The sequence below is a fragment of the Microcaecilia unicolor genome, chromosome 2 (genome assembly GCF_901765095.1).
Source record: "Microcaecilia unicolor chromosome 2, aMicUni1.1, whole genome shotgun sequence".
In the NCBI taxonomy this organism is placed as follows: Eukaryota; Metazoa; Chordata; class Amphibia; order Gymnophiona; family Siphonopidae; genus Microcaecilia; species Microcaecilia unicolor.
This window is the reverse complement of record NC_044032.1, coordinates 285,338,915-285,362,780: the sequence shown is the minus strand read 5'-3', so window position 1 is coordinate 285,362,780 and position 23,866 is coordinate 285,338,915. Positions and strand designations below refer to the sequence as shown.

General features: G+C 41.8%; 1 protein-coding gene across 1 annotated transcript in view; it reads left to right on the top strand.

Annotated features, from left to right (window-relative positions):
- CNTLN (centlein) overlaps nucleotides 1–23,866 on the top strand; it is a 535,970-nt gene that overhangs the window by 28,081 nt on the left and 484,023 nt on the right. Inside the window, exons 2-3 of the mRNA XM_030194226.1 lie at nucleotides 2,529–2,634; nucleotides 6,035–6,123. Of these exons, the coding sequence (XP_030050086.1) occupies nucleotides 2,548–2,634; nucleotides 6,035–6,123 (176 nt within the window). The 5' untranslated portion in view covers nucleotides 2,529–2,547. The remainder of the gene's footprint in view (nucleotides 1–2,528; nucleotides 2,635–6,034; nucleotides 6,124–23,866) is intronic.

The window sequence follows — 23,866 nt, the reverse complement described above, 5'->3', positions numbered from 1 at the left end:
AGATCCTACGGAGTTGTGGTCCAAACTATATGACAATAATTGGACTACAAATGCGAATTCTAATTACTTCCTCGACGAGTGGGACAAAAGATGCAACAATATATTAGATGAAATAGCTCCTCTAAAAAATAAGGAGAAAAAAAGATTAAATACTACACCTTGGTATAACGAAGAACTAAAATCCCTAAAATCAATACGCAGAAAAATGGAAAGCAAATGGAAAAAAACAAAAAATGAACTCACACTTGCAGAATGGAAACTAGCCCTTAGAAAATACAAATATGCTACAAAACAAGCACGAAAGCTCTATTATAAATCTAAAATCGGATATGATTATTGTAACCCGAAGAAATTATTCCAAATTATCAACAATCTCCTTGAAACAAATCTGGTAACATCTACAAGCTCAGATTCCCCATCAGCAAATTAATTGGCCAGTTACTTCAAAGAAAAAATCCAAAAATTACGCAATTGTCTCACCTCACAAAACTCTGACATAGATGACTTCCTTAATCTCCTTCAGTCTACCTCTGGAGACCACCCAGCAGATCGCACTTGGCTGCATTTCACCCCTCTATCCATAGAACAAATCACCAAAGCAATTTCTAAATTTTCAAACTCCTTCTGCAAATTGGATACATGCCCGAATTATCTACTTAAATCTGCCCCTCCCTGTTTCATCCAAGATCTCACATCAAGTCTAAACTTTATGCTAAAATCTGGCTTCTTCCCAAAAAAATATGGAAATATACTCCTTACCCCTATTCCTAAAGATAATTAAAAAAAAAAACCCAAGTGACATTACTAATTATCGCCCAATAGCCTCCATACCATTGTTAATAAAGTTAATGGAAAGCATGGTAACCAAACAACTTGTGGAATACTTGGACAAATTTTCCATCATACATGATTCTCAATCCAGTTTTTGTGCCTTATATAGTACTGAAACGGTATTGGTTACCCTTATATCCAAGTTTAAACAACAAATTGCTGCTGGAAAGAGCATACTCCTTTTGCAATTTGACATGTCCAGCACATTTGACATGATTGACCATAACATCTTGGTGCATCTTCTGGACTATTTCGGAATTGGTGGATCTGTACTTGAATGGTTTAAGGGTTTTCTCTCATTTAGATCCTATCGTGTGAAAGTAAACTGAACTTTATCTTCTTCATGGAATGCAGTTTGCGGAGTCCCTCAAGGATCACCACTGTCCCCCATACTGTTTAACATAATGATGGCCCCATTAGCCAATGTCCTATCCAGATTAGGCTTAAATCCTTTTATTTATGCAGACGATGTAACAATATATATACCATGGGCAAATTCTTTCCATCTGAAATAAAATGCCGAAAAGACCCACTGTCTCATTTTATCATCTCAATATAACAAATATAATCCTACCACTTTAAATACCCCCAACCTTTCATTGCTAATCTCGGATAGTTTGAAACTTTTAGGGATCACAATTGATAGACATTTAACACTGGAGACTCAAATAATCAACACCACAAAGAAAATGTTTTATTCAATGTGGAGACTCAAACGAATAAAACCATTTTTCCCCGTGAAGTCTTCCGTAATTTGATACAATCCATGGTCCTAAACCAGACGGATTACTGCAACGCTATATATGCAGGATGCAAAGAACATCTACTCAAGAAATTACAAACGGCTCAAAATACTGCGGCAAGACTGATATTTGGAAAACCTAAATTTGAATCTGCAAAGCCACTCGGAGAAATTCTGCATTGGCTCCCTATAAAAGAGCGAGTAGCCTTCAAAATATGTACTTTAATTCACAGGATAATCTACGGTGTGAGGTACCTGAATATATGCTTGAATTGATTGACTTACCTCCCAGAAACAGATCCAGTACCTCATGATCTTATTTGAACTTACACTACCAAGACTGTAATGGCTTAAAATATAAATCAATTTACGCCTCAAATTTCACTTACATTGGCACTCAACTGTGGAATGCCCTACCCAAACCAGTAAAATCTACACAGAACTACCTAAACTTTAGGAAATTATTGAAATCGGTATTATTTAAAAAGGCTTATTCCCCAGGTTCAGCATAATCAGAATTATACCTTACAATCATATGATCCAATGGTCACTTAATTACATGTTATCTTCTTCATTTTATTATTGATAAATTGTTAATTCTATCTTAATAACTATTGCTGTTCAATTGTTATTCCTATCCTGCTTTTAATTTGCAAAACTGTACTTATTTGCATTGCAACTTTACTACAGTATTATTGTAAGCCACTTTGAGCCTGCAATCAGTGGGAAAATGTGGGATACAAATGTTGATAAATAGTAGCTTGTTGAATATTTTGCATTATTTAATATAGTTTTCCTCTTTCATTACCATCCAGGATAGATGAGCATACTAATGTTTAAAAGGCTACTAAGATGGGCATGAGTTGGACTTCAAGAAATGGAAAGATATTTTGAACATGTTTGTCCCGTATAGTTATCATCTCCTTATAAATATCATACAACATTTTGTTTCAAGGTATATCTTGCAACAAAAGATGGCTGCCAAGCAAGACAACCAGGCTCAGATGTTAATGTTGGCAGAAGAAGTTGGTAATTTATCAGAAGAGCTTGCACAGTGTCAGGTATGTGAAAGGCTTTGAAGCATGTGTGCTTTGCTGTACTCACTTCCTCCTATGTAGTTCCCTTCTTACTTTGTTTCTGTGTATTCTTAATTGTGTAATCTATCCCTTTCCTTCCAAACAAAGTAGTACATTATCAGAATTTTTTTCACTGAAGGGAAAGGAAAGGGATATTTATCTTGCTAAGTACTGATTAATGCACTTTTTTCTGTTGTGGCTTTGGGTTAGTGACAGAAGGAAATTGGAGTAAAGATTTTGTTCTTTTCTACAGCTCAAATTGACATATCTTCCTCCTTTCTTCCACACATTAGTGGGGACGATGCCTCTAATGGAGGACACTGAGATATGGTGCTGTAGTAAATGAGAGCAGGTAAAGACCAAAATGGTCCAGTCAGTCTGGCAATTTGATGTATGCGCAAATTCACCTATGGGACGTGACATCCCACCTGCTACTCCTTTTCTATTTTATCCCTCACCTAATCTAGAAAGTTATGCTGTTGCCAGTTGAGGGTTGCAACTTCTGTTTCCATAGCGTCCCACAGATTAATCCAGAGACTTTGTTGGTTGTGTCCCTCTACCAGCAGGTGGAGTTAGAGAGAACATCCGAGGTTTGCTATATGTGGACCTGTGCAGCCAAGTAAACCTCAGTATTCTCTCTGTCTAGCAGGTGGAGGGACATCTCTGTGCAGCTCTGGTTTGATCCGGCTACTGGTGTCCTTTGGGCCTAGTTTAGCACAGTCAGGGGTTGAGTGGCTGTTTGTAGCTTCTGGTATACACCTGGTGGTGCCAGGTCCTTCCCGGTCTTCCCCTACCTTTCCTCTGTTGCCAGGGGCTGTGGGCCTGATCGGGTGTTGCCTTTCTCTCCTGAGTGAAAAAGAAAAAAAAATGGTAAGCGTCTCTTTAAGAGACTTTGTTTTTGTTTAATCATACGGAGAAGCTAGATGGGCTGCTGAGACTGTTTGAGGGGCAGGCATTTATGGAGCATGTCAGTGCCTTCTGAGGTGGCTAAGCGCTGCTCCTGTTGTGGGGGCAGAAGAGCAGTGTCGGGGGAGTGTGAGTCGTGCCACTGTCAGCCCACAGCGGGTGTTCAGCGCGATGGGGTTCCCTTCAGGCGTCTGGTGAGTCGGAAGCACAGGGGATAGTTTCGGCGGTTTCCTTGGGGCAGTTAGTGCAGCGTGCGTCTGTGGATGCCATTTTTCCTTCTCAGGTGCGACCAGCTCCACACGTGGCAGTTGACAGACAGGAGGCACAGCATGCTTCTGTGGCACAGGCTCCGATGGAGGAAAACAATTTAGAGGGAGCATGGGAGTCCCTTTCAGTTCTTTTTTCCCCGGATTTTGTTTTATTAATGCCTTTCTTGCAGAGACCCCTTCTTGCGTTTTACAGAGGCGGGGGTATCGATTAGGACAATTCCTTCATTTTTGCCCAAGGTGGTTTCTCGTTTCCATTTGGGGCGGTCTCTGCATTTGCTGACTTTTTGCCGGGAAGATTACCCCGAGCAATTCCGGGCTCTTCGCTGCCTCGACTTGAGACGGGCTCTTCTCAGGTATTTGGAGGTGACGAATGAATTTCATCTTTCTGACCATCGTCCTTTTTGGAGGCAGTAAGAAGGATCATATGGCTTCTAAGGCCACCATAGCCCATTGGGTGCGGGAGGCCATCACTTCGCCCTACATGGAATAGGGCAAGCAAGCCCCTGCGCAAATTCGTGCTCATTCTACGTGAGCTCAGGCTTCCTCCTATGCAGAGTCCCGTTTGGTTTGTCTGGAAGATATCTGCAGAGCCACTACATGGGCTTCGGTCCATACGTTCACTTGTCATTATCGGGTGGATGTGGCAGCTCAGCAGGATGCAGTTTGGCTCATCGGTGATTTCTACCGGGTTGGGGGTGTCCCACCCTACTTGAGGACTGCTTTGGTACATCCCACAAGTCTCTGGATTGATTTGTAGGACGCTATGGAAGGAAAAATTAATTCTTACCTTATAATTTTCTTTCCAGTAGTCCCAACAGATCAATCCAGAGGCCCCCCCCCCCCTGGATTTACGGTCTGCGGTTTTGTTTTGGTTGGTTAGTTTTTTCGGGTTTCTTTGTTCTGAATGTTCCTTCGTTTGATTAAATAATAAAAACAAATAAATTTGGAAGTGGTGGAAGTATGTTGGACATTTGGTCTGACAATGTCAGGAGAGTTTTCTATTGTTTCCATTCCACTGCTTTGGTATAGTTCATACTGAGGTTTACTTGGCTGCACAGGTCCACATATAGCAAACCTCGGAGGTTCTCTCTATCTCCACCTGCTGGTAGAGGGACACAACCCACAAGTCTCTGGATTGATCTGTTGGGACTAATGGAAAGAAAATTATCAGGTAAGAATTAATTTTTCCACTGTAGGTACCAGGTGCTCTTTCGCTTTTAGGGTTACCCTCTCTGTTTATCCTATACTTTTTTTTTTTTTTTTTTAACTGAGATATTGTGTGCTATGTTTGTTGTTAAGAGGAAGTGCTTAATACATTTCACACAGACTCGTTAGTTTAATTCTTTTATAGAGTTCCCTTGTTGGGGGGAGGGGGAATTTTGCATATAGTTTACACTGGGGCTTAAGAGCCCGTTCCCAGTAGCAGTGTCTGTTTCATTTTTGATATGGCTGTAATGCTTGTTGTTCTGTCTGTTGGGGGTCATGGGTCATTGGGATCTGTGTGTTTTTCATTATTGGAATTTCAATAAAAAAGATTTCCAAATAAAGGAGTGTGTTTACTAAGGTGTGTTAGAGTTTTTAACACGCCTGTAAATTTAAGGCATGTTAAAAGCTAACGCGCCTATACATTTCTATGGGCGCGTTAGCGTTTAATGCACATACACCATTTATGCGTGTTAAAAATGCAAATGCGCCCATAGAGCTGCTTAGTAAACCTAGCCCAAAGTAAGTACTGAACACAATGCTGCTAAAAGTCTTTGCAGGGTTCATGTTTCCTATAAAGTCATTATGTTTGCCTTAGACCAGGGGTGGGCAACAACCCTGGTCTAAGGGCTTGCAACCCAGTTGGATTTTCAGGATTTCCCCAGTGAATATATGTGAGATCTATTTGTTTACAATGGAGGCAGTGCATGCAAATAGATCTCACGCATATTCATTGGGGAAATACCGAAAATCTGACTGGGTTGCAGCCCTTCAGGATTGAGGTTGCCCAGCCCTGCCCTAGAACGTCTGTCTAAAAAAGATTTTTATATGTAGAGGGAAGTATTAAATTGTCATACATTTTTTTCTGTTTTTTTTCCCCTTGCTCTTATTTTTGAGTCTCCCTTTTCCTTGTCTTTTAAAGATTGAGTATACGTTACATTGAGCCACATGTTTTTAAGCCCTAGTCAGAGAACATGTCTTAATGTTGCCTATATTTGACTTTTAAGGCTGATAAAGAATTTGTGTGGTCTTTGTGGAAACGTCTCCAAGTAGCAAACCCTGATCTGACGCAAGCAATCAGCTTGGTTGTAGAAAGGTGAGCTGAAAGTGTATCTGTATATCATATATCTTAATTTTAGTATACTGATAGACTTTTTCCATTATGCTTTTTTTTAATAGCAATAAAATAATTTATTGCTTTAGTTGCTGATTTAACAAAATTACGTTTCTTCTTTTTCATTTATTCAGTAATTGGTGTTTCAGGCTTAAGAGCTCCTCTTAAGTTATGGTCACTGCTAAAATTTTCCTTACCAAACCACAATCTGTATATGAAGTGTTAACAAAAGATGAACTTGCTGGTGTGTCTCATGCTTTGTGATAAATGTTATTAGTAGCCTTTCTGGCAAATATCCTCTTGTTTGCCCAAAATTGCCTTGTTCTCCAGGGGGAAGCAGTATCTAACCAGGGATTGATCCACAGCATGCTTGGTTACGATGCTATTGATCTCCAAGAGGAAGAAAAAGAGTAAGGGTAACCAAGTTGGTACCAGTATGCTATAGCACTCTTAAACCAACCAGGTAATATAACATAGTAAATGGTGACAGATAAAAACCTGCATGGTCCATCCAGTCTGCCCAACAACATGGAATAAAATACAAATGTTTGATCCTGTTCTGTGTCTGCCATTTTAAAGATACATATAGTTTGCCTGGCACTGGCCTTACTACCCAACGACTGAGTTGCATTCTAAGCACCACTCCTTCCCATGATAATACATCAACTGCCATGAAGTCATTTTAGATTTGTTTTGAATCTTTCCCTTTTCTATAAAGGAATCCTCTGTGTTTATCCCACACATTTTTGAATTTTGGTACTGTTTTTGTCTCCACCCCTGCCAACTGGTAGGGTATTCAGGCATCTACCACCTTTTCTGTGAAAAAGTATTTCCTGATGTTACTTCTCCTAAGTCTATAACCTTCAACCTCAATTTGTGTCCTTTAGTTCTACTGCTTCTCTATCTTTGGAAAAGCTTTTTATGTTAATGCCCTTCAAATATTTGAATGTATCATTTCTTCCCTCTAGGGTATACATATTCAAGTCAAGTCTCATGCCTTTCGGGTCAAACCCCATTCCATTTTTGTTGTCGTCGTCATCCTCTGAATCGCTTCAAGTCTTTTTATATGTCCTTAACGAGATACCTCCAAAACTGAACACAGTAGTCCTCGTGGTCTTACCAATGACTTGTACAGGGACATTAACACATCCTTTCTTCTACTGGTTATGCCTCTTTCTGTGCAGATCTGTTGGAACGTTTGAGGTAGTCTTGTATGTATTGTATTTTAAATACTTAAATGTTATACCTTTATAATATCAGCAATGTAATTGAAGATTATTGTGGATTTTAAATGGTTATTGTAATTGAAACATATACATTATCCATGTATTGTATTTGAACTTTGTTTACTGTATGGGCCATATATCTAGTGATTGCTTTGTACAACTTATATTGCATTGAAACATATCAACATTTTATTTAAAATATTAGAATAATCTTTTCTGGGAGTAGAATAACAGAGGGGTTTAACTGTCTCCAGTTTTTGGTCAGTGGAGGAACCTATATTTTCCTAGCCATATGCTTGAGAGACATGAAAGGGAGACAGTGTGGATGTGGTGTAAATGAAGGATCAATTGGTACGGTGTGTCTAAAAAATATAGACAGTGGAGAAAAATAATGTGAACAGCTGAAAGATGGAGACTTGGAGAAAAAGCTTTAAAACAGAGGAATAACTATCGTTTTTTTTTTCAAAATGCTAGATGTACGGAATATAGTGGAAGAGAAGAAATCTAGGAGCATATAGCAATCCCTAAGAAACATTCTCATTATTTTTGAGCACTTAACTAGTACTGCTTCTTTAATTACTAATTTGAAATTTTTTAATCTGTTAAGTTAAATTGTGGATTCAGGTGAAAAATATTCATGTCTAGTAAGGTATTGTCATATCACTATATGATAAAATGCTGAATCCCTGTTTATAGAGTGATTTGAAACAGTTCCACGCATGATAACTTTAAGATAAGGTGCTCTATCAGTGATCAGTATCACAGTTTTAAAAATTAAATACTAGCCTTTGGTTAAAAGAGTAAATTGTACACAGACCAATGATTACCAAGAAAAGCTGGATGCAGTTCAACTAGCCTTCAGTTTTCAAGTTATGTGATGGTTAATCTAATCAGCTTTTTATCATTGATAGTACTATAATTTAACAGTTGATATATTTCAGTTTACTAAAGCAAGGGATCCACTTCAGAAAATTTACATATTGCATATTCAGAAAGTGTTGGCAGCCTTTAACTTAGGCTTTCAAATTATGTTGATTTAGTAATGATTTTTAATGCCTGCAGTTCAAATGCTGGAGACAGCAACAGTTTCAGCTTTTCTTTTACTTTGGTCCTTGTGCTGCCCTTTATTACTATCTATAAACAATCTGGAAGACTCTTTCCACACATTTAATTCCAGGTATCTTTGTATTTTCATTTTCTTAACATTAGCACAGATCAATTAATAACCAATGTACAACAGTGTAATTATTGTATTGGTTTTATCATCTGTACTTGGGATACTGCTAGACTCATCACCTACTTTGATACCACAGATGAGTCTAATTATAGTGCTTCATGCTATGCTAATGTCATGGCTAGACTACTGTGATACCCTATATATTGGTCAAACCAAAGACTAAATCCCAGCTCCAACTAATTTAGGATGCTGTAGCACACCCTTCCTGCAAAAACTGCATTGGCTACCCATACTGTACAGGGCCAAATTATCTTTGATTTTCAAAGCCCTCAGAAAAAATGGTCAGGGAACCTAAAGAAAGAGGGGTCCTTTTACCAAGCTGTGGGGAAAAAAGGCCCTGCGCTAGTGGCAAGGGCCGTTTTTTGTGTGCGCCAGGGCCCTTTTTACTGCAGTATGGAAAAGAGCCCCCAGCATACATGGCCATGCGGTGAGAGAACTCTTACCGCATGGCCATGCGGCAGGGACCCCTTACCACCACCCACTGAGGCGGTGATAAGGGCTCCCGTGCTAACACGGCAGTAACTGGGCAGCACACGGTGATGCCCAGTTATTGCCGCACAAGCCATTTCCCGGGTTTTCCTTTTCTCCCGGAAATGACGTTCGTTCGGGGTGGGACTACTGCCGGTGGCTGCTTTGGGCCGGCGGTAGTCCCGGAAGAGCGAGCAATAAGCCCACGTTGGGCTTACCCACCGCTCTGTAAAAGGGCTCCTAAGTTAGCTCTCTACACACCTTTTGAGGCCTCTGAAGGAGCATTACACAATAGGACACCTGCCAGGGAGCCTTCTTAGAAGTAGCCCCACACTCTGGAACTCACTAACTTAGACTACTGCTACTTCAGGAAGCACATGAAAGCCTGGCTCATCTTGCAAACCATTAATGCATGTGGTGCCTGACTACTCACTCCACCTCTAGACTAGCGACACATCTTGGAACAAAGAGTAGTTCCACGTACCTTATTAAAATCTACTATAATAAAACGCACCTCCAATGTTCTGAAGCTGACTCCGTGGCTTCAGTGAAGGGTTCGTAACATCGTAAGTCTGTCACATCTCTCTCTGCCCCGCCCTCGCATCAAAACGTGATGATGTCGAGGGCGGTGGACCTATCAGAGGGAACTGCATCAAAACGTCATGACGCGAGGGCGGGGCACAGACAGATGTGACAGACTTACGAATGATACAAACCCTTCAATGAAGCCACGGTGTCAGCTTCATAACGTTGCAGGTGCGTTTTATTACTTCTCCCTAATTTTGCACTTAAACATTGCAGAGTGGCTACAGGGGGGAGGGGAAAGAGGACAATCGCTGGGTGGCTGGAGGGGGGCAGGGTACAGAGGAGAATCGCTCGTTGGCTGAGGAGTGGGAAAGGTTGGGTGGCTGGAGGGGAGACACGAGAATTGCTGCATGGCTCGAGGGGGAGCAGGGGACAGAGGACAATTGCTGGGTGGCAGGAGGGGGGCAGGGGAGACAGCAGAATAGCTGGGTGGCTGGAGAGGGGGGCAGGGGAGAGAGGAGAATCGCTGGGTGGCTGGAGGGGGGCAGGGGAGAGAGGACAATCACACACACTCTTTCACAGACACATTCGCACCCAGTCTCACTCTCTGTCACATACACACACTCGCACGGTGCTGCCAAACACGCAGAGGGGGGGAGAGGCAGGGGGTCCTGACACCGGAGGGGAGGGAAACGCAGAGGGGGGAGGGGGTCCCCAGACCAGAGAGGGGGGAGGGTCCCAAGACCTGGAAGGGGGGAGGGAATCCTGAAACCAGAGGGGAGGGGGTCCTCATACCAGAGGGGGGGGAGGAGGGGTCCTGAGACCACAGAGGGAGGGCGGGAGGTATCTCTGTCACACACACACACTCTCTCACTCACAGTCAGTGTCTTTCTCTCACTCTCACACAGTCTCTCACACTATGTCTCACACTCTATCACATTCACTCTCTGTGTCACACTCTCGGTCTCACACACTCGGTCTCACAGAGAGTCTGTGTATCGCACACATACTCTCTCACACACTCTCAAACACACTCTCACACACACACAGTGTATCTGTGTGAAACACAGTCTCTCTCTCACACTCGATCTGTCTCATACGCACTCGCACACACTCTCATTCTAACACACACACTCACATTCTCACACACACACTCGCACATTCACATTCTCACAGACACACTCGCACCCAGTCTCACTCTCTCTCTGTCACACACACATACTCGCACATTCACTCTCTCTCTCTAACACAGTCACTCTCACACACACACTCTCTCAAACATACACACTCCAAGGAAAACCTTGCTAGCGCCCAATTTCATTTGTGTCAGAAACGGGCCTTTTTTCCTAGTGTATGTATAATTTGCCTTCAATTTAGCCACTTTATCCCAATAATTTTTTCCTAGTTATCTTGTCTGTCTGTATGGCTCAGCTACATTGTAAGCATCTTATTTGTTCTTTGAATGTTCTAATGTGTGTCTATTGTGGTGTATTGTTTTGCTGATAATTATCATATTTCTGTTATGAATGTTCTGCTATGCAGTTTTAATATGCATATTTCTGATTCTGTATCATGTCATCGTTAGGATTTAATTTGTCTATCTCAGTTTACCGAATTATATTTTATGCTTCTATTGTTCTGCTGTTAACACAGCTGTGAATTATTTGTGTCAAGCTCTACCATTTCTACACTGCATTGGGTTGATCTCTTCATAAAGGCAGTTAATAAACTCCAATGAATGAATGCTAAAAACTAATAAACATAGTAGCTGGAGATTTTCATTTATATTTCCTCAGCTCCTGCATGCTCTTGTCCTTGAAAACTTATGCCTCAGTAAATTGGTTAGTATATAAGGTGTCACCGGCTTTGGAAGTTTTTTAAATGATCAATTGAATAATCATAAGATAAAGCATATACAACTAAAAGCTGACATATATGAACAACAAACGTTAACATAAAAAAGGCCTGATCAACTGAGATCTATTTAAAAATAGACATTCTTCTTTAATGAGCAAGATGAATTAGCCACAAATGTGTGGTGCCATCTCATGGCACCAACATGGATTTTTCTCTCTCGTTCCTCTGAAAAACTTAGGTTTTCTGAGAACATGCAAGACTTCCCATGCAGCTCCTACTTCAGTCTGTTTTGTTAGTTATTGCATGGGCATAGTTGGTGTTCTTTGTACTTTTTGTAGTCTATTTTTTTCGTTATTTTTGCATTTCCTCCATCCTCTTAATAAATAGAAAAATATTATTTTTTTTCTTCTTTCCTCAAAACCGAGTTTAACTTTCTGAGCCAGTTATTTTGAGGGTTCACCTCTGTCCTTACTTCTGTTCAATGTCTTTCTAGCTCCTGGATGTGGAGGGGGGGCATTGGTTTACAAAAGCTAAATATAAAAGCATATATTTGTTTATTATATTTAAATACTGTTGACATGGGCTGCTTGGGAAGGCTTCCAACCAGCTTGTCAGCCATGATGGCTATACATGCAGCATCGATAGACGTTGTTTTAAAGCTGACGGTGGATAAGACTTGGGTGACATGGGTGGAAATGGAAGCATGGTCCTGGGATATGAGTTTATTTATGCATTTACATTCTGCCTATACCTAAACAGATTATAATTCAAACGTACATAATAAAAAAAAAATCTTAACACAGCTTATATAAAAGTAGAACAGAGACAAAGGCAAATAACCAGCACATTCAAAAAAAATTGTTTCATAGGATAACTAATATAATAAATTACATTAGATAAGACAAAAATAGCTTGTGAAACGATCATCAGAAATGATGTGTCAAAATCAGCAAGATTAAGCAGGCTTTTAAGACTTAAATTTAGGACTTGAGTGGGAGTGTCTTTGTTTAACAAATCATATGTCTGTCAGCAATCTGAGTGAAACAGGAAGTCTGTATGATTCCTTTGGCCCTTCTATAGAAAGAAGATCTTGTCTCAGAAAAATGGATTTTGAAAATTGATGGAATTCTCAGATGCCATGTACCGTCAGAGCACAAAGATCTTCTTGGACCACCAAAGTAAAGATTATGGGATTAGTAGTATATGCAAGTTTAATGGTAGAGGTCCAGGTGAAGGATTTAAGAAAGCATATTTCCCCCCCCCCCCCCCTTTTATTTTTTGGTGGAACGATTAATGGTGTAATTCTGTCCAAGCAATTTTGGGATGGTAAATAAATGCATGTATTGGTCCTAATGCACATGGACTTTTGCAGTGCGTTACATGTCGGCCATTCAGTTAAGACTGGTAGCTAATAATCTTCCAGAATCTGGCAGCAAAGATAATGGCGGGGGTAAGTGATGATATGAGGCCATGTCTATTCTAATAGCATTATGAGCTAAATTTAACAATTCTTTTTAGAGGTAATTAGGGTGTAGACCCAGAGTATATTACTATTTACAACCGCAAGGCCACTTTGTCAATAACATAACCTTTGCTGTACTGGGGCAGACTAAAGGTCCATCAAGCCCAGTATACTGTTTCCAGCAGTGGCCAACTTGGGCCACAAGAACCTTTCAAGATTCCAAAACAGTAAAACAGATTTTATGCTGCTTATCTTAGAAATAAGCAGTGGATTTTCCCAAGTCAATCTTAATAATGGCTTATGGACTTTTCCTCTAGGAAATTATCCAGACTTTTTTTTTAAACCCTGCTAAGCTAACTGCTTACCACATTCTCTGGCAACGAATTCCGGGAGTTTGATTACACGTTGAATGAAGAAATATTTTCTCTGGTTTGTTTTAAATTTACTACTTGGTAGTTTCATTGCTTGCCTCCTATTCCTAGTATTTTTGGAAAGAGTAAACAAGTGATTCAGGTCTACCCGTTCCACTCCACTCAGTGTTTTATAGACCTCTATCATATCTCCCCTTAGCTGTCTTTTCTCCAAGCTGAAGAGCCTTTCCTCATAGGGAAGTAGTCCCATCCCATTTATCATTTTCATCGCCTTTCTCTTTACTTTTTCTAATTCTGCTGTTTTTTTTTTTTTTTGGTGCAATAATCAGAATTGCACATAGTATTAGGGTGTGGTCGCACCATGGAGTGATACAAAGGCATAACAGTCTCATTTTTGGTTTTCCATTCCTTTCCTAATAATTCCTAACATTCTATTTGCTTTTTTAGCTGCCGCAACACACATCAACAATGACACCTAGATTCTTTGCCTGGTCGATGACTCTTAATATGGACTCTTACAACACATACCTATAGTTTGGCTTCCTCTTTCCCAAATGCATCAGTTTGCACTTGCTCACATTAAACATCTGCCATTTGAATATCCAGTCTCCCAGTCTCAAGGTCCTCTTGCAATTTTTCACAATCCTCTTGTGATTTAACAACTTTGAATAACATTGTGTCATTAGCACAGTGAATTACCTCACTAGTTATTCCTATCTCAAAATTTTGTAAATATGTTAAAAAGCAGCGGTCCCAGCAGAGACCCCGGGGGAACCCTACTATCTCCCTTCTCCGTTGAGAACACTGACCATTTAACACTACTCTGTTTTCTTTTAATCAGTTTTTAATCCACAATAGGACATTACATTTTATCCCATGACTTTCTAATTTCCTCGGGAGTATTTCATCAGGTATTTTGTCAAATGCCTTTTGAGAAGTCCAGATACACAATATCGACTGGCTCACCTTTTTTCATATGTTTATTCACTCCTTCAAAGAGGTGTAGTAGATTGGTCCGGTAAGATTTCCATTGAGTAAATCCATGTTGACTTTGTCTCATTAATCCATGCCTATGTATGTGCTTTGTAATTTTTTTCTTTATAATAGTATCTACCATTTTAAAAAAGGTTTGGACACATTCCTGGAGGACAAGTCTATAGTCTGCTATTGAGACAGGCATGGTAAGCAACTGCTTGCCCTGGGATTTGTAGTATGGAGTGTTACTGCAATTTGGGTTTCTGCCAGGTACTTGTGACCTGGCTTGACCACTGTTTGAAAAACTGTATACTGGGCTAGATGGACCATTGGTCTGACCCGGTATGGCTACTCTTATGCACTTAGTTTGCCCAGGACCAATGTCAGGCTAACCTGTCTATAATATCCCAGATCACCTCTGGAACCCTTTTTTAAAATTGGTGTTACATTGGCCACTCTTCAGTCTTCCAGTACCATGCTTGATTTTAAGGATAAATTACATAGTACTACCAATAGCTCTGTAAGTTCATTTTTTGAATTCTGTCAGTACTCTGGGATGTATACTATCTGATCCAGATGATTTGCTACTCTTTAATTTGTCAAATTTCCCCACTATGTCTTTCAGGTTTATAGATATTTGTTTGTTTCTCTGTCTCATCAGCATTGAATACCATTTCTGGCACTGGTATTTCTCCCGCTTCTTCCTCTGTGAAGGGTGAAGCAAAGAATTGGTTTAATCTTTCCTCTATAGCCTTGTCTTCCCTGATTACTCCTTTTACCCTTCAGTCATCTACAGTCCAACTGATTCTTTTGCTGGCTTCTTGCTTCTAATATACCTAAAAAAGTTTTTACTACGTGTTTTTGACTTCAAAGCAATCTTCTTTTCAAAGTCTTTCTTTGCCTTCCTTATCAGCACTTTGCATTTGACTTGCCATTCCTTACGCTGTTTCCTATTTTCAGTCAGATTTTCTTTTAGCTGTAATAGCTTCCTTCACTTCACTTTTCAATGATGCCAGCTGCCGTTTGGCCTTCCTTCCTCCTTTTTTAATATATGGAATATGTCTGGGCTTCCAAGATGGTATTTTTTGAATGGCATTCATGCTTGATATAAATTTTTGACCTTTGCAACAACTGCTCAAATGTTTTTTTTTTTTTAAACACCCTCCTCATTTTATCATAGTCTCCTTATTGAAAGTTAAATGCTAACATATTGTATTTCCTATGTGTACTTACTCCAGAGATTGTCAGATCTGATCATGTTATAGTCATGGTTATCAAGTGGCTCCAGCATCATTGCCTCTTGTACCAGATCATGCACTCCACTAAGGGCTAGGTCTAGAATTGTTCCACCTCTTGTTGGTTCCTGAATGAGCTGCTCCATAAAGCAGTCCTTGATTTCATCAAGGCATTGTACCTCCCTAGCATGCCCTGATGTTATATTTACGTAGTCAATATTGGTGTAATTGAAATCACCCATTTTTATATTTACCCTGTTTTAGCTTCCCTAGTTCCTGCATTTGTTCATTCTGGCCAGGTGGATGGTAGTACACTCCAATCACTGTCCTTTTCCCCTTTACACTTGGAATTTCTATCCATTCCAAGATGTGTTTTGTCCTGCATACATTTTAGTCTATTCGATTTGTGGAGATGTATCATTAATGTATAGTGGTACACCTCCATGAATTTGATGTACCCTATCACTGTGCTCCAATTTGTACCCTTGTATGACAGTGTCCCATTGGTTTTCTTCCTTTCATCTGGTCTCAGAGATGCCTATTATATCTATTTTTTCATTTAGTGCAATATATTCTAACTCCCCCATCTTATTTCTTAGGCTTCTGGCATTTGCATACAGACATTTCAAACAATGTTTATTATTATTATTTACAACTTGCTCAGCAGTTGACAGTAGTAATTTACAGTCTTTAAAATCTGTCTGCTCTGTATTTAAAGACACCTGTTCTACTATGGTCTCTATTGCAACCTTGCTATTAGATGCTGCATCGTCACTGTTTTTGGTGATATCTTTTAAAAGATACCTTATTCTGAACCTTGCACTTTTGAGCGACTGGCCTTCCCTTATTTTCTAGTTTAAAAGCTGCTCTAGCTCCTTTTTAAATGCTGTTGCCAGCAGCCTGGTTCCATCCTGGTTAAGATGAAGCCCATCTTTCTAGAATTGGCTCCCCATCTCCCAGAATATTGCTCAGTTCCTAAAAAGTTTTAAACCCTCCTTGCTGCATCGTTGCCTCATCCACGCAGTGAGACTCCGGAACTCTGTGTGCAGTGGAGTGCTGGAGCCGGATCGCAAGAGCCAGTTGTTAATTTTTTAAAGCTCTTGCGAGCCGGTTGTTCAGCACGGTGAGCCGGCTCCGGTAAACGAGGTAAGCATGGCAGGAGGGTGCCACAAGCCATGCTTACCCCTTTTACCTCACCTCCCACCACTGCCTTTGTTTGCTTGCGCCACCCAGCGATTCTCCTCTCTCACCTGATTGCCTCCGTCGAAACGGCCTCGTCATTGAAAACCCTGCCCATCTCTCTAGCCTTCCCTTCGAGTTCGTTCCCTCAGAAGGCTAGAGACAGGCAGGGCTTTCAATAACGCGGCCGCTTCGACGGAGGTAATCGGGGGAGAGAAGAGAATCGCTGGGTATGGGTGGCTGGAGGGGGGGGGCAGGGGTGTGAGGAGAATCGCTAGGTATGGGTGGCTGGAGGGGGGGCAGGGGAATGAGGAGAATCGCTAGGTATGGGTGGCTGGAGGGGGGCAGGGGAGAGAAGAGAATCGCTGGGTATGGGTGGCTGGAGGGGGGCAGGAGAGAGAAGAGAATCGCTGGGTATGGGTGGCTGGAGAGAGGAGAGTTGCTGGACACCCGGAGCGAGCGGGATCATGATGATGATGCGGTCCGAGCGAGCGGGGGTCGGAGGGAGAGGCAGAGTTGAGGCGCGCGGGGCCCCCTAAAGCGCAGGGCCCTATGCGGCCGCCCTGGTCGCCTCTGCCTAAGACCGGCCCTGTCTGGCAGACAGTCTATGGAACTCACAGACACAAGAGTGTACAGAGGACTGACTGATTACTTCAAGTAAGCCTAATGTCAGTAAACGGAGACTGTATACTGTACATATAATAAGCAGTACTGTACATATGTTTATTAGATGTCAAGCTTCTTTTTTGGGTCACAACAGTTAAGTGCACGCTCCGGTTAACTGCATGTATTTTTTCGGTTCCAGACCCTTGCACTTAAGCGGAGTGCACTGTATATGAAATTTCCAAGTATATGTACATACTATCTTCCTTTTAATCCACAAATAATTAATGCATTAATCACACAGTTAACTGCAATTAACATGCAACCCTAATTCTTAGCAAGATATGGTCTCTAAAACTGAACACACTATTCAAGTGGTGCTTCACCAATGACTTGTAAAGGGACATTATGACCTTCTCCTTACTACTACTATGCAGCACTGTACACTAAACATGTAAGAGACTGTCCCTGCTTGACAGATCTTACAATCTAATCAGGACAAATAAGGGATTAGGGCAGTGGTTCTCAAACCTAGTCCTGGAGGCACCCCAGCCAATCAGGTTTTCAGGATATCCACAATGAATATGCATGAGATTTGCATGCAGTGGAGGTAGTGCATGGAAATTTCTCTCATGAATATTCATTGTGGGTATCCTGAAAATCTGGCTGGCTGGGGTGCCTCCAGGACCAGGATTGGGAACCAATGGATTAGGGAATTACTTGTGGTGGGAATGATAAAACAGACATGGGTACTGAACAAGTGAACAGGTGTTAAAAGCAGCCTCAAAAAGGTGGGCTTTTAACCTATATTTGAATACAGCCAGAGACTGAACTTAACAAACTGGCTCCGGAAAACTATTCCATGCATATGGTGCAGCAAGAGAAAAGGAGTTGGCAGAGGAGGAGAAGGGTGTAGATAGAGATTTACCTGATGAATGGACATCCTGGGGAGGAGTGAAGGGAGAGATAAGCGTGGAGAGGTATTGAGGAGCTGCAGAGTGAATGCACTTGTAAGTCTTTAAGAGGAGTTTGAACTATGTGTGGAAATGGATAGGGAGCCAATGGAGTGACTTGAGGAGAGGGCTAATATAAGCATATCGACACTGATGGAATATAAATCATGCAGCAGAAGTTTGAGTGGATTGAAGGGGAGAGAGATGGCTTAGTGGGAGACCTGTGAGAAGCAAGTTGCAGTAGACTAAGCATGAAGTGATAAGTGTGGATAAGGGTTTGGTACTGTGCTCAAAAGGTAACTTATGGTCTTGCAGTTCTTCCTTTATTCAGTTCAATTATTCTTCCTCTCCTTTTGAAATATACATTGTTCTAAGGTTGGATATATGTTGTTTTTTTCCCTCTCCTAGTGGTTTGAAATACAACAAGCACTGGAGGGCTTCTTTTTCTGTTTCTCCTTGGAATGATTTGCCTCTGGTACTCAGTCTGGAAAGCTCCTATTATTCTTTTAGGAAAAGATTGAAGACTAATCTTTTCACAAAATCTTACGCTATATAGGGTTCTTTTAGCAACAGCCATTTTTTATTCTTGTTTATTGTTAGTTTATTTGTAGTTTAGCAAGCTTCTAATATTGTAAATTGTTTAAGGTTTTTTGATTAATTTCACTTAGTGATACTGTATTTTTTTTCTTTTTGTATTCTGACATAGTATATAGTTTGTATAGGATGTTTTAGTTTTCTTTTATTATTCAATTATGTAAACCTTCTAGGACCATTTTTTTTGATTATGCGGTAAATAAACCTTAGCTAATAGAAGAATTTTGGTGATGATATAGAAAAAGAAATGACAGGTTTTAAGTCTGTTGGATATGTGCAGATAGAGGTAGGAGTCAAAGATGACCATAAGGTTACGAGCTGATGAGACTGGGAGGATGAGACCGTTACCCCACAAGATAGAGAATGGGGGAAGAGGAGAGGTGAGTTTAGAGGGAAAGATGAGAAGTTCAGTCTTGGCCATGTTTAGTTTCAGTTGGCGGTGAGACATCCAGGCAGCAATGTCAGACAGGTAGGTTGAGACTTGGGCCTGGATTCCTGCTGAAATTTCTGGTGTAGAGAGGAAGATTTGGGATAAAAACCACAGAAGATGGAGAAACTCCAATCCTCACAAATAAGTGCAAAGCCAGCAACAAGGAGTGAGGAGACAATACACGGGGAAGCCAAAGCTAGATGAAATAAGTCTTTATTGCTTCCAAAGTACTGCAAGTGTATTGTCGAAAGACTTCACAGGGCCATGTTTTGGCTGCCGTGCCTTCGTCAGGAGCCTTGACAAATGGAATGCTGCTTGCTTGGTGTCCAGTGGTGGTGTCTTGCACAGCTGTGATCAGTGTGAATTACATTGCATCCTTCTTTATTGAAACAATTGTACTGTGCTTGTCAAAGCTCCTGACGAAAGCATGCCAGCTGAAACACACGTGTTGAGTTGTTTGACAATATGCTTGTGCCACGAAACACCTAGCCCCACTCGCTTGGGGTTTCCCCGTGGTCATTTAAAAGGGTTTATCCCGGCACAGCACAGGTCCACCTGCACCTGCTGCTTGTGCTGTACACTAGCACCCTCCTCCCACTGACTGGGTTCCAACCACCTGCTCTCAAATTATCCCCAGTAACTTCTAGGTTTCTGTAGCCACACTTCCAGTGGTCCTACAGTTCCCAGAAAGCACCGACAGATCCAACACACAAACCACTAGGATTCTTTGTCAGTCTAGACAGGCAGAGGCAACAAACTAAATTGTTTATTGTCTTAAAATTGAGTAGTGAATGTGCAGTCAGCAAACAATAACAGGTAACTAAAATATGGTTCAATTATAACACTAACTAAACATTTGTTTGCTTTCTATAAAGTACCTGGGGCAATCAGGACATATAGCTGCTCACCAGTTATCAAGTATAATTGTTTTTATAGGGCTTCAGCAAAGAGCTTTCTCTCTTTCTTCTCCTGGGCTAAAACTGGAGCAAAAGCCAGTACAATCCAAATGAAATGAGGGTCCTGAGCCAATCAGAGCCCAGAACAACAAGTTTCAAAAATAGCTGGTTACATCACTACAGACATTTCCTTTATCTGTGTGCTAACTAAAAAGAAGGAATGGTCATTTCTCTGTAACAGTTTTAAACATAAACATGCACCACCTGCTGGCCAAACTAGAGAAATACACTTCAAGAAATATCAGTACAATTACAGGCATAATACCCACTGTTTTGTCACAGCTTGCAGTGCTTTGGAAGCAATAAATATCTAGCTTTGGCTTCCTCATATTTTGTCTCTCACTTCTTGTTGCTGAGATATATTTGGGAGTCATCAGCATAAAGATGATACTGAAAACCATGGGAGGAGATCAGAGCACCAATGGAATAAGTATAGATGGAGAAAAGAAGAAGTACCAAGGCAGAGCTCTGAGGTACACCAACTGATTGTGCAATAGAACATACGCTTAAAAGTGTGATAGGAGAGATAAGAAGAAAGCCAAGAAAGATCAGAGCCCAAAAGTCAAATGAGGTCAGCATATCAAGGAGTAGGTGGTGATCAACAGTGTCAAAAGCAGCAGATAGATTGAGAATGATGAGGATAGAATAGAGATCTGTGGATCTTGGTAGGAACAGGTCATTGGAGACTTTATCTAGGGCTGTTTCATTTGAATGTAGAGGGCAAAAAATCAGATGATGTGGATTAAGAACAGCTTGAGAAGAAGAAGTCTATACTACGGCAGCGAAAGCACGTTCAAGTAGTTTGGATAAGAAAGGGAGAAGGGAGATGGGGCGATAGTTGGAAGGGCAGGTAGGGTTTTTTTGAGCAATGGTGTAACTGTGGTATGTTTGAAGGCATCAGGAACAGTTGCAGTGCAAAGTAAAAGTTTGGGGATATGACAGAAGGGATGACAGTAGGAGAGAGTGCTGAGTAGATGGGTAGGAATAGGATCAGAGGAACAGGTAGTCAGTCTGCAGCTCCCTCTTCAGTGATTTCCGAAAAAGAAGAAAAGGTGGCAGGGGTTGAAGGAGGGTTGAGAGAATGGACTGGGGAAGGAGAGGTGGAGGTGACTTGATGGAGAAATCAAAGTTAATCTTGTGAACCTTGTCATGGAAGTACTAGGCCATAGACTGGGAAGGAAATGAAGGGGGTGGGGTTGGAGGTGAAGGCACTCTGAGTAGAGAGTTCAGTGTTGCAAAGAGATGTTGAAGGTTTGAGCCAAGAGAGATTGTCAAACGGATGTTGTAGTTTTGTTTGGCAAGTAACAGAGCATAGTAACATAGTAGATGACGGCAGAAAAGACCTGCACGGTCCATCCAGTCTGCCCAAGAAGATAAATTCATATGTGCTACTTTTTTATTTGTACTGTCCTCTTCAGTGCACAGACCGTATAAGTCTGCCCAACACTATCCTCGCCTCCCAACTACCAGTCCCGCCTCCCACCACCAGCTCTGACACAGACCGTATAAGTCTGCCCAGCACTATCCCTGCCTCCCACAACCGGCTCTGGCACAGACCGTATAAGTCTGCCTAGCACTATCCCCGCCTCCCAACCACCAGCCCCGGCACAGACTGGAAGGAAGTCAGTAAGAAGTTGAAATGTATGAAGTCAGCATGGGGTTTTAGCCAAAGGCATTCATCAGATTCTAGAGGTCAGCCAAGGCTTGGGTTTGGTACACCTGACAGAACAGGGAATGGGAGGAGCAAGAGTACCCAAAGCAGAGGAAAGAATATTATTATAGGTAGAGACAGACTTGGATAACACAGAGGGGCATAATCGAAAGGGACACCCAAGTTTTGGTGAGGACGTCCTTGAAAAACGTCCTGGTGGAGGGGCGGGGAAACTGGTATTATCGAAACAAGATGGACGTCCATTTTTGTTTCAATAATACGGTCAGGGACGCCCAAATCTGGAAATGTAGGTCATCCTTAGAGATGGTCATCCTTAGACTTGGTCGTTTCTGATTTTTGGCGATAATGGAAACCAAGGACGCCCATCTCAGAAACGACCAAATGCAAGTCCTTTGGTCATGGGAGGAGCCAGCATTCGTAGTGCACTGGTCCCCCTGACATGCCAGGACACCATCCGGGCACCCTAGGGGGCACTGCAGTGGACTTCAGAAATTGCTCCCAGGTACATAGCTCCCTTACCTTGTCTGCTGAGCCCCCCAAAACCCACTACCCACAACTGTACACCACTACCATAGCCCTTATGGGTGAAGGGGGGCACCTTGATGTGGGTACAGTGGGTTTGTGGTGGGTTTTGGAGGGCTCACATTTACCACCACAAGCGTAACAGGTAGGGGGGATGGGCCTGGGTCCGCCTGCCTGAAGTTCACTGCACCCACTAAAACTGCTCCAGGGACCTGCATACTGCTGTGATGGATCTGAGTATGACATTTGAGGCTAGCACAAAATATTTTGAAAGATATTTTTTGAGGGTGGGAGGGGGTTAGTGACCACTGGGGGAGTAAGGGGAGGTCATCCCGATTCTCTTCGGTGGTCATCTGGTCATTTTGTGCACCTTTTTGTGCCTTGGTCGTAAGAAAAACACGACCAGGTAAAGTCGTCCAAGTGCTCGTCAGGGACGCCCTTTTTTTTTCCATTATGGATCGAGGATGCCCATGTGTTAGGCACGCCCAAGTCCTGCCTTCGCTACGCCTCTGACATGCCCCCATGAACTTTGGTCGTCCCTGCGACGGAAAGCAGTTGGGACGCCCAAATCGGCTTTCGATTATACCGATTTGGGCGACCCTGTGAGAAGGACGCCCATCTTCCGATTTGTGTCAAAAGATGGGCGTCCTTCTCTTTTGAAAATGAGCCTGATAGCATAAGAGGGATGAAACACTGGTGGAGAGAGTTTGATTGTCAATAGCCTGAAGATTCCTAAATGTATTGGTGGAGATTGGATGGGGGGGTGGGGGGGATGATTAAGTGTGAAAGTTTTCAGATGATGGTCAGAGGGGAGGAACTGAGGTGCAGAAATTGGAGAGTGAGAAGTTGGAGAAGAATACAAGATAAAGACTGCCCATTCTGGTGAGTAGGGGTAGTAGTATGTAACTTTGTAAGTCTATGTGCTTTGAAAATGATAACCTGAATGTTCTTGTGTAGTGCTACAAGATTTGTATTTTATCACTTTTGCTGTCTAATATGTTGAGAGGTTGACATTGTCTTCCCTGAATTTGTCTGTCAGTGTCACACAAGTCCTTATAGCTGCTAGGAAAGATTCCACTAAGAGGGCATATGGCTTTAAATGGAAGATACTTACCTTCAGGTATGAGGTTGAGACCATCGATCCCTTCACTTAACTTACACAAAAATTGCTTCAATACCTTCTACATTGAAGGGGGGCAGACTCAGGAGTAATGTCAGGAAGTTTTTTTTCACAGAGAGGATGGTGGATATGTGGAATGCCCTCCCACAGGAGGTGGTGGAGATGAAAATGGTAATGGAATTCAAACACAAAGGAATCCTAAGGAATGGATCCACGGAATCTTAGCGGAGATTGGGTTGCGACGCCGGTAATTAGGAAACAAAATCAGTGCTGGGCAGACTTCTATGGTCTACGGCCCCGATCGTGACTAAATAGATATGGATGGGCTTGAGTGTAAATT